At 46.5% G+C, this 15,374-nt stretch overlaps 1 protein-coding gene across 1 annotated transcript in view; it reads right to left on the reverse strand.

Moving 5' to 3' along the window:
• Positions 1-222: 222 nt before the first annotated feature.
• OC90 (otoconin 90) overlaps positions 223-15,374 on the reverse strand; it is a 35,027-nt gene continuing 19,875 nt past the window's right edge. Inside the window, exons 7-14 of the mRNA XM_054498094.1 lie at positions 14,701-14,829; positions 14,496-14,537; positions 13,150-13,200; positions 10,496-10,549; positions 8,745-8,870; positions 7,522-7,693; positions 4,714-4,820; positions 223-783 (exon numbers count right to left, since the gene is read on the reverse strand). Coding sequence (XP_054354069.1) covers positions 488-783; positions 4,714-4,820; positions 7,522-7,693; positions 8,745-8,870; positions 10,496-10,549; positions 13,150-13,200; positions 14,496-14,537; positions 14,701-14,829 — 977 coding nt within the window. The 3' untranslated portion in view covers positions 223-487. The remainder of the gene's footprint in view (positions 784-4,713; positions 4,821-7,521; positions 7,694-8,744; positions 8,871-10,495; positions 10,550-13,149; positions 13,201-14,495; positions 14,538-14,700; positions 14,830-15,374) is intronic.

Below are 15,374 nucleotides of genomic sequence, written 5' to 3' on the forward strand. Positions count from 1 at the left end.
CCATCTCAGTCCTTGGCATTGGTGGGTTATTGGTGGCCCACGAGTAATCTCATAAGATTGATAAAATATGCTCTCTTCTATTTTTTTTTTTAAGAAAAGGAGAAGTAGCTTTCAGTGATTAAGAAGTTGAGGTATTTTTTCCTCCATTGTCTCTATCTCACTTTTATAATCTACTCATGAGACAGTATCTAAACATGTCTTAAAAGTAAAACAATCAGAGCATGTTGATTGGAGTATTTATTGAACTTCCACAGTGCACTAAAGGAGCATGGAAGTACCATGGTCTGCCTTCTCCAAATGTACATTGGCTTGTGAGGTGACCACAGCTGATGATGCATGGGCAGGGCTCACGGCCTCTGTTCCCTCCTGGCCTCTGGGTTAAAGGAAGGGAAGAAGGCTCCAAGGGACAGAGGAGGCTGAGAGATAAAGAGCTGAAGGTGGAGCAGGAGCTGCGCTACTGAGGGTGTTCGCCATTTTCTCTGGGCATCTATCTTCCATGAAGGGGCCCGATCCCCAAGGGACCCAGTGACTTCCGCAGAAACCTCTTGGCTCTGCCGAGGTCCTCCTGTGGAGGGTCCTCCTCGCTGTCCTCTTCAGAGCTGGAGCCCAGAGTGGGGGCTGCGGGCACAGGGTACAGGCTGTCTTCACAGGCTGCTGGCTGCCCAGGGCACCCGAGTCTGCTTGGGGACTTGAGGCTTTGGTTAAAGGAGGCAGAGGCCATGCACTCAGCTGCCATCTGGTCACAGACACAGAGCAACTTCTCACACAGGCTTTGGCCCCCACCTTAGAAGGAAAGAGCAGAGTAGGAGCCGTGAGACCTCTGAGGATGGCACTGGGAAGCCCCCACGGCCCTGGCCACCCCTCAGCCCTTCTCCTTCCTTCCCATCTTCCACACGCCTTCAGGGTGTCTGCCTTATATGGCTGGTAATTTTCCAACTTTCTCCTCCTGCTGGGAATGATCCTCTGCCAGGAATGCTCTCGATGCTCTCAGCTGGTGTCTGTCAAGACTAGGCTGGCTTCTCCTCCTCCAGAAAGTTTGCCTGAGCTGCCAGACTAAGGGAAGTGTCTTTCCTGCGGGCTCCCATGGAATCCCACTTCATGTTTTTTTCTATCACTGCAGGTTATGTGTTAATCACATTGTACAGTCATTGTCTGTTTATGCATCCATTTTTTACGCCTGGTGTTAGAGTAGGTAGATAGGTAGATATGAGCAGGGCAGGATAGGGCCCCAAAGAATATCGGGCAACTGTCAGGTGACTGTCAGGCAATTGTAAGGCAGCTGGCAACAGGGATGAGAAAATTTCCTAACAAACAGGAGATACCTTGAGCTTGTGGGCAACTTCCCAATAAAAACTTAAAATGGCGAGTTTGACCTTCCTCTGGGGACATGTCCAGGCATGCACAGTAAGGGGAAAAGAGTGGCAGCATTTGACCCATCTATGGCCTTCTTCTGAGGGTGCTAGACCAGTAAGGGGAAATTGCCCTAAGAGAGTATGCACAAAACTTCAACCAGCAAAGGGTGCCTGTGACACTTCCTAGATACTGGCAAGTCATTGTGCATGCAGTGATTAGCTAACAGCCTGCCCAGGGGGAGGGATGAAAGGAAGAGATTGAGGAAAAAAGACAGGAAATAGTAAATCTATAAGAGCCCTGAGCCAACCGTTAGGCAGGACACTCAAATCTTTCGAGTTGCCTGCTTGGCCCCTTCCAAGTGTACTTTACTTTGCTTCAGTAAACTCTTGTTTCTGCCTTAGATGTACTTCTGTCTCTTGGCTGAATTCTTTCTCCCAAGAAGAAAAGGATCAAGGACTGCAGAGCCTCCCTGGACTTGCTGCCAGTAACACTGCTGGACAGAGAACCTTGCTGACAGAGCAGAGTCCAAGCACCTAACTCAAACCTTGACAAATATTTCCCAAGTTAGTGCTAAGGAAATATGTGTTAGATTTGATGGTTACTTCTTCCTTCTCTGGGCCAGAATTTCCCTATTCATCATTCATATTGCCAGATAAAATACAGATGATCAGTTAAATTTGAATTTCAATTAATACATTCGAATGTACATCCATTTAGGACATACTTATACAAAAAAAAGTTCATTGATTATCTGAAATTCAAATTTAACTGGGCATCATATATTTTTATTTGCTAGATCTGGAAACCAACTGTATTTTTTTCAATGTATGAGTTGCATGCAGTGGGAGTGGTGTGACTCAAATGAAATAATATCTTTGAAGGTTCTAGACATACATAAGCTTTCTATAAATATTATCCTTGTTATCTGTGGTTTTCAACGAAGCTAAGGGATTTTTTTTGCATCTAATCCTACTTTGAAATGTTCATCAACCAGATTTTTTCCTATCATATACCACAGAGGCCTTCCAAGCCTCCTAACTTGGTCTCCATGTCAGCCCCAGACATGCCAGCTGCATTTCAGCAGGAGGAAGTGACAAGAAGAGGAGGAAAATGTACCAAGTGTGAGAGCACAGTGGAGACATGCAGAGGTCCTGTTCCCCAGAGCCACTCTGTCCTTCCTCCCTGCATTTGTCTTATGACAGCACAGGCCAGGATTTGAGATGCCCTCATTTCTCATCAACTAATACCTGGCATCTGGTACAGGATGCTATCCTTAAGTCTCACAGAGGTCAGAACTGGTTTACTGAAGCTGTGAATCAGTTCAATCTTCAGACACAGTGTTCCTGGATTCTGTGATATTGGAGGAAGGGAGAGCAAGGCTTCAGCCCAGCAGGTGAGACCTCCTGGCATGATTGCATCATGTGACAACTCATGAGCTCTAAACCCTCCCCTGACTCCTTATCCCGTATAGGAAAAAATGGAAATGCTTCAATCTTGCAAATGGGTTTCTTGGGCTCATGATCTGGCACCTGTCTGTCTCCCCAACCTCACCTTGCGCTACAACCGGGCCTCCCACTTCCACTTTCTGTCCCAGCAATACAGAACCACAGCTCAGTTGTCCCTATGCTGCCCAGCATTCCCCAAACACCACTATTTTTCCTTTTCCTTTTGGTTGGAATATCCATGCCCAGTATGGCCATCTGGGAATGTGGTAAATCTCACCCCACACCTCTCCTGAATTTTCCCAAATTATCCTGTTCTCACTGCCATACTGTAGACTCAAATGCCTTTACCCACATTCCCAGGGCGCCTATGCTAACTGTTAGCACATACTACATGAGATTAGAATAGTTGCTTGCCTACATCTCTTCCAAGCAAGCTGTGAGCAATTTGAGGCAAGGATCATGAAAGTTCATTGTTTTCCTGGTTCCTGTTGAAGGTTTGTTGGTTAAGTGGATAATAGAATGAATGAATGAATGAGTGAATGAATGAGAGAGTGATATGTAAACACAAAGCTCCTGGGATGTGACAGACATACCTGATCGTACAAGGCAAGATAATATGGCACTCCATGCACTGTGCTGAGGTTGTGTAGAGGAAGAAGAAGGGATGGAAGGTCCGGCCAGCGGGCTTCCCCAGACAAAAATGAAAATGAGAACAAACTCTTATAGGGCCCCTGTGAAATTCTAGGGCAAGTGTTTCCTTTTAAACTGCAAAGCATAAGGGAAATGCATCCACTGATATGAATGAGGAAATGGAGCTGGAGAATGCAGATAAAGTCAATTCTATAGCAAGTCTCCATTTGCTGTCACGGGCTGCTCATGGGGATTGCAGTTTTCAGAGTGGTCCCCGCCTGAGGCCCTGAAGGGATACAGAGGAGCCTCTGGTTTCTACCATAGGGAGGAGTGGAGCTGCAGGCACGCCTCGCTCTTCAGCCAGGGCCAGTCCCCCATTTTAAAATCTTCCTTGGGAAAAGGACTCTGCTTCTTAGAAAAAGAAAAAATTTACTTAGAAACTCACTGGTATGGTGAAGAATCAGCTTTAATTCTGAAGTGATATGGTTTTACAATTCAAATCTCAGTTCTCCCACTTATTTCTATCTGTGTGATCTTGGGCCTCAGTTGCCTTATCTGCTAAATTGGAAGAATAATAGTGCTACCTCATGATACTGTTTTGAGGATTAATTCTGTTAACACACATTAAGAGCTGAGAATCAGTAAGCTTGGGCTATTTACGTTAGTCCCAGCCTGCTCGTCACCTGCTCTGTGACTTAGGCAGCTCACCCCCTTGACAGTGAATCTCCTCATCAGTGGAAGAGGTGTGATAATACGTGCCTCAACATTAAGAAGAGTATTGGTCGGGCACGGTGGCTCATGCCTGTAATCACAGCACTTTGGGAGGCCAAGGTGGGCGGATCACAAGGTCAGGAGATAGAGACCATCCTGGCCAACACAGTGAAACCCCGTCTCTGCTAAAAATACAAAAATTAGCTGGACATGGTGGCACATGCCTGTAATCCCAGCTACTCGGGAGGCTGAGGGAAGAGAATGGCTTGAATCAGGGAGTTAGAGGTTGCAGTGAGGCAAGATTGCACCGCTGTACTCCAGCCTGGTGGCCGAGTGAGACGCCATCAAGAAAGAAAGAAAGAGAGAGGAAGGAAGGAAGGAAGGAAGGAAGGAAGGAAGGAAGGAAGGAAGGAAGGAAGGAAGGAAGGAAGGAAGGAAGGAAGGAAGGGAAAGAAAGAAGAAAAGAGTATTAAGTCACAGTTAAGTGCTTGGGAAAGCATCCACAAGTCTGAGCTACAGTCACGATGCTGACCTCAATGAAATAATAACTCACTGTGCAACCAACAGCACTTACACTTGGGCGTATGATCCACACACACCACTGGTGACCGAGGAAGCCTCTCAAGCAGGCAGCCCAGCCTTCTCACTTGCTCTAGGCAGCAGTGATGGGACAAGCAGCACCTAAGACCAAGGAAAACCCTTTACTTCTCAGAGCTCCTGGCTTCCCTAGGAACCCCCTCAAACACAGCCTGCTTATCCCACATGCCCTATAGTAGTGAGGGAAGCCAGTGCCTCCTTTCCAGTGCACACAGGGCTGACTCATATACACACCAAGGGCTATCGTGTATGGTTATTCGGGTTGTAAACTGCACAAAGGCCACGTCTAAGGCGGCACCAATTATACTGTATGCATCTTATTATTAAAAAACATTATTTTTTATTTTTATTGTAACTGTTTATGGCAAAGATAGGTTATTTACATATTTATTTAAATGATTTTCTAACAGATGGAAATAGAGTCTTAAGGAAGGGGTACCTTTTTAAATTTATGCAAAGGTACCATATGGGCTAGCAGTAACCTTACTCCCTCCAATCTTTGACACAGAGGAGTTAATCTCACATCCACAGTGCACTGTCATTTGTCCCTAGACTTAAAAAAGAGCAGAGTAACCATCCTGAGCATAAATAAAGAACTGCATCTAGAAAAGTGTCCAGCATAGATCAGGACCTCATAAATACATGAAAATGAGTCAATGTCTTCTTTGCATATCCACCCATCTTGGCTGATATGGCCTCACAATATCCAGTGTCCCCCTTTGCCAGGTGGACATCCTTAAGAAACTTGTGATGACTTCAGCCAATAGGGAGCTACAGTTGCTCCCCAAATACTCCCTTTTCAACTCTTCCCTTTCTTTTAATAACTCTCACTCTGTCTGGGAGGCCACAGCTCCAGCAGGGATAAGTCGTAGACTCTTCTGGCTTTTTTGTTGCACCTCTTCTCAACCAATTATCCGCTTATTAACTTTTCCACATTGCTAGCAATCAGAGGAACAATCCCCCTCGTATGCTCACATAGCCACCGGCTACAGTTTAGCGTCTGCCTCCTTCAGCTATTAGCACAAAAGAGCCACACAATCTTGTGTGTGTATTTGGCAGGGATGGGTGGGGATGGATACTTGATATAATCGTTAAAATCTAAAGTCAGTGAGTGAATCAGAAATCATATATCAATCAAAATACTCATAAAATCACTGAAATTGTCCATCATGTACAGTATATGTGGTCTTGAAAATACATTCTTATAAAAAAATTATATCAGTTTGACTAACTTTTCCTTAGTCAAGAGTTTTCTCCTGTTGGCCTCAAGTTTTTCAATTTCTTTCTGCAGATATGAAGTAGCCATATCATAACTTACCTGCCCAACTGGTCAAATTTTATATTTTTGTGAAATATGGTCAGTTATCAGGAAACACCTTCAAAATCATCCCCACTTTTTCCCAAGGGGTTCAACAGAATACAGAAACTGCTACTGGCTGTCTCTATCTGTTGCCTTGTCTCATTGAGGGCTATGTACTCAAAAACCTTGACACTATTTAAATTATCTTCTGTCATGGAGAACATCAGGCATGCGGTTGAACCTCAGAACGTAAACATGCTTATGACTGCACAATGTGACATCACCTTTGCTAGAGTAAAAACTTCTTTAGGGTCCCCTGGTGGGAGGTAAGTTTTGAAGGCTGACTGTGCAGCAGAGCCTGGATTTCCTTCACTGAAAATCTCAGAGGTGGATAATGAAGGCGGGATGGCTGACAGGTAGAGGCAGGAGAAAGAAAGTGGATGGGTAAAAACACAGCCACCCACACATCCAACCTGCAGCTGACATGCTCCATATTCCTGCCATTACTGTGTCCTTTGTGTTAGCTATGACAAACTTTGTCTTTTTGTGTTTCTAAAATTCATTGATAGCTGCTGATTTTGCTTTGGCAACCACACCATCCGAGAAGGACATGTGCCTTTTGAATGCAGGTCTCTCCATTGGCCGTGGACAGGGGCTGTCCCCATGTGCAGTCTTTAAACTTGATCAATGCTACTTTGAGAAAATTCCTCAAACTCAGGTTGAGTCCTCTGTGGTTTCCTCTGTTTACCCTACTGTATTTACTATATTGGGTAGTACTTTTGTTTGATTGTCCACCTCTTTCACCAAATAAGCTTCTATTGGGCAAAAGTAGTTTGTTTTATGTTGCTTTGTGAAAGCTGAATCATTGTTGTATCTCTACCACCTGGCATAGTGGCTGGCACAGAGCAAAAGCTCAAGTGGTATAGGTTGGATGCATATTTAAACGAATGAATACATTAATGAGTGCATGAGGTCAATGAAAATTCTTTCAAGAGTGGTACACATGAAAATTAGCGGTTATATTTAAAAGGTGTTGAGAAACGTTATACTTAAAAGGCTAATTTTAATGTGGACTTCTGCAGGAAAAACCAAGTGGAGACCTCAATTCCACATGTTGGTTATTGCAAATAAGGTGGACTTGGGGCCATTTGAAGGGTATTTGCAGATTGGCCCTCTTGGGGTAGCTGGGCAGTATTTGTCACAGTACTGAAAGGGCTCTAGGCCCCCAGATCAAAAGATGTGGATCTTTCTGGCTCTGCCTTTTCCAAGGTGAACGACCTCAAACAAGTCAGTCCCTGAGCCTCAGCTGCTCACCAGGAAAGTGGGCCTATAATGCTGAAGAGCCACCTGAGTGAGCTACTGTGTGCACCAAGCTTTTAGTGAGGCCCAAGGTGCAGCCTGGTGTCCAGGAGGGCTGTCACCACCCTCTGGTGCAGACAGCATCAGCACTACTACACCAGAGCTGTCACCACTGGCTCTCCATACCTGTCCAGGTCATCCCTTGGCTCGCCTCTTCCTTCTTGTCCACAGTAACAGCCATAAGACTCAAATTCCTCCGGGCACCGGGATGTCAGACAAAAGAGCATCTCTCCAAGCTGTGGCATCACCTGCATGTTGTCCCCACTTCCCAGGTGCAGGAAGGTGAATCTGTCACAGGCTGAAAGGACCAGGAATTGTCAGGAGAGCAAGGACTGTCGGGGCAGCCGTCGCAAGAGGAAGGCCATATGAGCTTCTGGGTTGTATGTGGACAACTTTAGGCATACAGAGGAACCCCATGTCTTACTCCTTGGCTCGCCATTCTTCTGGGGAAGCTGTTATGGCTCATCCCCTGCTTGGGATGCATTGTCCTTCAGAGAGCAAGTCTTTTCTCCCTAGGCTTCTAATGCTCTAGGTCCCACCATGAATACATTAATGAGTGCATGGTGCGAGGGGACCCTCCCACCAATGGGACTCCTTATTAAATCCCCTTAAGGGATGGAGACTTGTCAGGACCCAAGATGCTCTTTGGGGCCACGTCTTATTACTGAGTAGACCTGGCATCCTGGGAGCATCCCAGCTGAACTCTCATGCTTTCTGGTCGCATCAGGTTAGCACACCTGGCTGGGCTTGCCTTTCGCTCCTCTGCCTCTCCATCTCCCCACTCCTCTCTCTTTCTCTGTCTCTATTTCTCTTCCTTCTATCCTTCCTCCTCTGTCCACAAATCTCAAATGCAGCTTTCTCCATAGCTCTGCTTTGGACACCGTGGAAGGCACACCCAGATACTAACAAAGCCCCTCCTCTGTATGCCCAACAGGCCATGGCCTCCTTGCAGGTGCAGGGGCTTTTTTAAGGCATCAGAGGGAGGAGAGACAAAGGGGGAAGATGATCAAAACCCAAGTGCGTCATTCTTTCCAATAAAGCACGGTGTGGACGAAGCCAAGCTCTTTCCCTCTGGGCCAGTAAGAGTGGTGGCAGCACAAGGTCAGGGGCTCAGAAGACTGTGGCTCCTCCCCGCAAGGCTCAGCCTCCCAGTGGCTGAGTGGCTACAGGCAGCTTACATCTCCTCTGAGCCTCAAAGTGCTCATCCACTAAGGGGGATGATGGGGATGATGTCTTCTAGTCACACCCCCATGAGAAGGTCACAGTGTGAAAAGGTGGCCCACGGTGATTGTTCACAGCCTCACCAAAAGATCCCGGTGGTGGAGAGGACAGACACTGCTTCTGCTCACCTTTTTCAGTTGTCTCCTCAGGACCATTTTCAACAGATGACACTGCCAGCCCCAGAGATTTAGTGCCAGCAGGGACAAGGGTTACAACTTTAGCTGTAACCCTTGTTGCAACTATCTCTGCAGACCCTGAAAATGAAAAACTTCATGATTCGGATTCAAAAAGTGGCTCAAGGAGAGATTTGCAGATGGACACATGAAAGCCAAATGCAAACAGATAGAACAACATAGTGTTAGGAGAATGTTCCTCAAACTGGGTTTGCAGATATCCAGGCAGAGTCTTAGGGATCCATGAATTCTACACGAGAATTTCCATATTTTCTATGATAACCTTAACACTGTCGGGAGCCTGTGCTAGAACACTTGGATGACATCCCAGGGATGAGGACTGCTGAGGCTCCCAGGCTTATGTTTGTGTGATGTTTAATATCACATGCCTGCCCAGTGAAGGGGCATTGTGGCGCTCACAGCAAGTGAAAAGGTAAAGAAACTGGTGGAGAAATTAAGGCAACTCATGATACACAACAAGGTAGGCAAGCAAAACAACTCCTGGAAGCCCTTATTTCCTTTTTCAAGTGCACTAACAGCTTCTCTTTATTTACAGAATCCAGTGCAAGTTCCTTCCTGTGGTCTGCAAGGATTGCCTGTGTCCTGGTCCTACCTTCCTCGCCATCACATCTCTTACCGCCTGCCTGGCACTCTCTCTGGATCTCCCTTTGCTCTGATGTGTCAGTCTCACCTGCCTTCTTAGCTGGAGGCAGCAAAGTCTCCCATGCACAGGCCAAATCTCCAGCCTTCCCAGTACAGGGAAAGAGAATAGCAGCAGGCTCAGCCCCACCAATCTGCTGACCCAGGCTCAGTTCCTGGAGTATTGGGTAAGGTCTGGCCTCTTTGTGCCCGCTGGATGGCAGTCTTTCCCCAAATCCACCATATTGGTTTGCTTCGTGCACCTGGTCATCTACTTCCTCTTACTCAACTCCAGTTCCTATGAGACTAAAGCCCCGTTGTAATCTCAGTCTCCTAGGTTTAGCATCCTGCCCAGTTCTCCAATCCCACAAATAGAAGCAAGTTATCTAATTTCTTTCTATCATGTTCTCCACTGCTGGAAACTCACCTAGTCAGTGTAGTAGAGTAGAAAGAGTTCATGAGTTAGTGTTAAAGAAATCTGAGTTTGAGTTTTAGCTTAGCTATGTACCAGATACATAACCCTGGGCAAATCATTTCACCTCTCTAAATCTTAATTTCTCCATTTGTAAAATTATGTTAATAATACCTCTTTTGGTGTTTGAATAATCCTTCTAGCTAAATGCCTAGCAATTAGGAAATAGTCAGTAGTAGCTATCAGAACTGCTCAGTGAATGAGAAAATAGCCATACATCTAATCCAGGATTAAGACTCTCCAGCTAGAACGTTCTACAAGCCAAAGGAGATCCCAGAGCCCAGTGTCTGCTCTCTGCTGAGTCTGAATAGCCAGTAGCCCTCACCTCCTGAGGAAGAACTTTCTGGATTATTGGTTCTAATCTGATTTGAGATCCCCTCACTCTCTTTAGATCAGGGTGTTTGGTGATAATCACCCTCCCTGGACCAGCTGCCCCATTTGGGGAATAAATGCCTCCAATTCTTGCCCCGTCACCTCCCATGCTGACAAGGTCACAGTGCATTTCATTTGGAACCTAGTTGATGTCATAAACGTGTCAAGGACAAAGGACATAAGAGTGTCATGAACATAGGCAGGTGGAGCCCAGTATGCTTACCTGGAGGGGATGTAGCCCTAGCAGCTCCCACTCCTTCCTGATCTTGGCCTGCTTCTGTTCCCCAAAGAAGAGAGACAGCATGAGCATCCACCCCAGCCTGTCCCACCTGGGTTTCCAGAGGCTCTTCCCTCCCACTGCACACAGGCAGCCATGTGCTCTTCACTCTGCCCCGGCCCACTTCCCACCATGAGATTTCCTAGGAGAGCTGGTGAGACCAGGGCTGCTGCCGAGCCAAAGGGAACCCCCCAGATACAGGCTTGCTGGCAAATGCAGCCGCAGCTTGTCAGGCTGGAAGCAAGTGAGTCTGTGCAAATACTTTGGGAATGACAGCTTCTTTAGAATTTGGAGAAAAACTAAAAGAAAAGTACATTTTGGAACAGAGGAGCATTGCAGTACAGAGACAGCAGAATTGTGTGGTTGAAGTTGTTTGCTATGTGACTCCAGGAAAACCACTGAGCCTCAGTTTCTCTGTAAACCGAACTCATTGTTATTGTTATTTGACAGTTATAAAGCTCCTACTACATGCTAGGTATGGCAGCAAGGGCTTCTTGTATTAACTTACCACAACCCCTTGAGTTGGTTCTATGCTCACCCTCATTCAGAGATGAGAAAGGAGACACACAGAAAAGTTAAGTCCCTTTTCCAAGGTCACAGAGCTAGGAGGCGGCTGCAAACCCAGGCAGCCTGGTTGAAGTTGGTGTGCTTAACCACTAGGAAGACTATTTCACTTCTGGCTGTACCACATGAAAAAATGGTAGAGATGGTGACTAAAAAGTTCTTTGGAAAGACAGAAACAACCTTAAGTTTAATGTGTTCAAAAATCAAGACTATGCTAGTGTTCTATGAAAACCAGGCTTTGAAGTTGACTGATATGAACACAAATGCTCCATGAAAGAGGGAGATTCTGGACCATTCTAAACTGGGGCAGATCGTTCTATTCAAAAGCAAAACCTATAGACTCAGAACGAAAGGACTACCAAGCTGAACTACCCTGGGCAAATGACTCTAGTTCTCAGACCTTCTTGTTTGTCTGTAAAATGAGGATAGGCCTCCAAGGACCAGGGAAGACTAATTCAGAGGATGTTTGTAAGGGGCTTGGGAATGATATGCTGGCACATCGGAGGCCCTCAACAAGATCACTGCTCATTAACCAAAGAACCCATTTACTTACTTATTCATTCTAAGTAATTGGCAAATAATCATCAATTTTTGCTTATTAATAAAGGATCCATAGTTATTTACACAAGCAGAGTAAATGGTTAGGTTAACTCTGCTGATGAAATTTTGGCCTAGATATTTTTAGGAAAGACAGTGTTCTCTATGAGCCACTATTGTATAAAGGAAAGGAAGCAGTCTTACAGCCTAAAGTCTGGGCTTGGAGGACAGCCCAACAAGTTATTTGCTGAGTGACTTGCAACTTTTATTCTTCTGAGCCTCAGTTTCCTACATATCCTGTAAAAGGGGTATAATAATATTTATTTCAGGTTCCATTAAGAAGTGGTCACCGGACTGAGCACAGATATTTAGATATTTGAAATATTTCTCCACTGGATTCCAGGCTGTCCTTTTCCAAATTCCCCTCTGCTTACTTGTCTTTGAGAGAGTGGTCAGTCTGTCAGCCTTAGTCTCTGCAGCCACTGTGAAAAGAAATCACCCAACTTTAATGATCGGTTCAGCTAGGTGCCAAAGCCAAACAGAGGAAACCGATTTGGGGGCTAAGGATGGACGAGAGGAGGCTTAGGCTAAACTGATCAGGGCATATGGCTGCACAGTAGTGTTCAGCAAGGTCTCAATTCAGTAGGAAAGGGGCCAGACTACAGCCAAGCCTGTGTTTAGGCATAAAGACCAGCAAATGCCATCTTCAGGGGTGAAGGGCCATTATTTGCCTGAGGTTTGGAACAGGTCCCTGTGGGAAGGCAGCTTAAGAGAGTTTAGAAGGAAAAAGTCTCTAATTGCAGCTTTGCCACTCAGTTCTGTGTCTTAGACAATTCATCTCTGAATCTCAATCACCTGTCTTAAAATGGAGGCTGTAGCAATTATTCCATAGGGGTGTATAAGCATTAAATTAGATTATGTATTTTAAGCAAGCTGCCCAGTATCCAGCCTATGATTTGACAGTGTGTGCTGTTTTTTATAGCCACACTTGGGAGAAGATACTCATCTAGAATCTCCCCATGCTCGCCCTCATTTAATCCTTATGCCACTCTAAAGAATAGGTGTAATCATCCTCTTTCAGGGATTAGTGAATGATAGACCAGCTCCCAGCCTGTTTTGTAAATAAAGTTTTATTAGAACACAACCACTTGCATTAATTTAGGGGTTGTCTGTGCTGCTTTTGTGCTACAGTAGCAGAGCGGAGCAACTGTGATAGAGACCCTGTGGCTCACAAAGCCTAAAATATTAACTGAGATAGTTTGGATATGTGTCGCCACCCAAATCTCATGTTAAAATGTAATCCCCAATGTTGGAGGTGGGGCCTGGTGGGAGGTGATTGGATCATGGGAGTGGATTTCTCATGAATAGTTTAACACCATCCGTTTGGTGCTGTTCTCGTGACAGTGAGTTCTTGTGAGATCCGGTTGTTTAAAAGTGTGTAGCACCTTCCCACTCTCATTGTGTGTCTTTGGGTTCCACACTAGCCCCTTTTGGCTCACCTTCTCCTGAAAGGGCTGTCAGGCTGGTGTCTGTGGGCTCCACAGGAACCACTGGAAAAAGAGAGTTCCCAATAGCAGTGACTCATGCAACACAGTGTCAAAACCAAGCACAGGGTCTCAAAGGAGAACAGGCTGGTTGCTGGCCCAAGGGAGGAAAGGGGCTGAGAAAGGGGTTGCTTAGAAGAGCTGTTCATCCTGTCTTAGGAGTCGCTTGCCCCTGTTACTCCTCCCAGAGCACGGGGTGCCCTGCAAGATCCCAGCTCAGGAGGGAGCACAGCCACAGCTGGGTTCAGGTCCAGATCCTGGCTGAAGGCAACAAAAGAACTGAAAACTCCAAAGATATCCCAACTTGAGGAGACCTCTGTTCCAAAGGGAGGCAAGGGGGTTGAGGATAAAAAGAGTGCTGGACTCAGAAGATACATAGATATATGACATGCGCATATGCACACACCCATACACACCCATACACATGCACTCACACTCACACTCACACATGTACACACATGCACACCCCATACATGCCCATGCACACATCCATACACACTCATGCACGCACACACACACCTGCTTTCTCTTTAACAAACACCAAACACTGCATGACTAGTTCTGGGAGAGAGACTCCAACTCCAGGAGAGGGAAGCTCTGCCAAGGTGTGCCTTGGACTTCTCATCCCCAGATGCCTAAAGGTGTTGGGACTGAGATATCATGGAAACATGTGAACAAGGAGTGTTCCCATTTTTGGCAAGATCCATATTTTAGATTAGGAATCATCACTTGCTTAGTTCAGTGAACAGTTATTAAGAGCCTACCCTGTTCTGAAAAGAGACATGTGAAAAGCGGCCTCCCCATCAAAAAGTCTCTGTTGGACCCAGGCTGACCCTTTTGCTGCAGGCTCTGGAGAGTGTGTGGAGAAAGGGGAGGAAGGGAGAGGAGGAGGTAGTGGGTCTGCTCCTGCGAGGCTGTGGCAGCCAGGAGCTTACTTAGCTAGGAGGGACCTGGCTCCACCTGAGCACTGTGTCCTGTCCCAGTCACATGACATACCAGGGCTCTGACTAGAGTGAGAAAGGGGAGAGAATGAACTTGGGGTCTACATCCACACTGGATTAAATTCACACCTGTCCACACAGCATGAGGCTGAGTTTGCACTAGGGCCATTTGATGTGGGGCGTTTGAATTGGGTTTATCAGAAGTAACACATCTCCTAGCCAGGGAAGGCAGGACCACTTCCAGTGTCACAGTCACTCCAGCTCCGGTGAGGCAGGCCTGGTGGAGAAGGTGTATCCACCGGCTCCCATCAGCATCTGGGCCCTTGTGGTTCAAGAGCCAGCATCCCTGGGAGGACTTACTTCTGGGCAGAAGTGTTGTCAACTCTTCCTTGATGGTTGTCTCTGAAAAGAAAATACATTGGAAAGTCTGTTGAGAGCAGTGGCTTTGAGGGAAGGTTTAAAGATGCTGGACTTGGCATCTAGAGACTTGCAGCAATGATTGATCCCAAACCAGCTGCTGTCCAGATCCTCAGCCCCACAGCTGATGCAGCTAGCTTCTTCCTACCTGGAGTCTGAGCCAGGCAGAAAGAGGTGTCCAGAAGGCTCAGGGAAGAGTTGAGGCTGGATCGAGCCAAGCACTCTATGGCAGCCTTATCACAGGTACACAGCAGGTGCTCACAGTGGTCCTTGGACTCTGCACACAGCAAGAGCACAGCCGGTTGGAAAGATCTCACCTGGAATCCCAAGAGGTAATGCAAGCTCCAAGACTGAGTTCCCCATCTCCCCTGCCAAAAACCCACTTCCCTTGCAATCTCCATCTCATTCATGTCAGCTGTATCTCTTCAGGTGTGTAGACCGAAACCAGACCCATACCCACTCCTCTTCTCTCACGCTTGCACCCAGGGCAGCAAGCAGTTCTATTGGCTCCACTTTCAACATGGAGTCTGACCACATCTCCGTGCCTCCACTCTACCACACTGGGCTGAGGCCCTGTTGTCTCGTGCCTGATCATGGTAGTGGCCTCCTAGCTACGCCCCCTGCTTCTGCTCTGCTGCTCAGTCTACTCTCATCCAGGAGTCAGAACAATCCTTTAGAAACTCAGGTCCAACCATGCCTTTATTCTGTTCAGAACCTTCCAGCATCTTCCTACCTCAACCTACAAGTCTCACTGTCACCTAGGAAATGTCACATGATTGCTCCCCCCACCCACAGCCCCTATTCCTTCCCAGACCACATCCT

Source organism: Pongo pygmaeus, chromosome 7 (assembly GCF_028885625.2).
Source record: "Pongo pygmaeus isolate AG05252 chromosome 7, NHGRI_mPonPyg2-v2.0_pri, whole genome shotgun sequence".
Classification (NCBI taxonomy): Eukaryota; Metazoa; Chordata; class Mammalia; order Primates; family Hominidae; genus Pongo; species Pongo pygmaeus.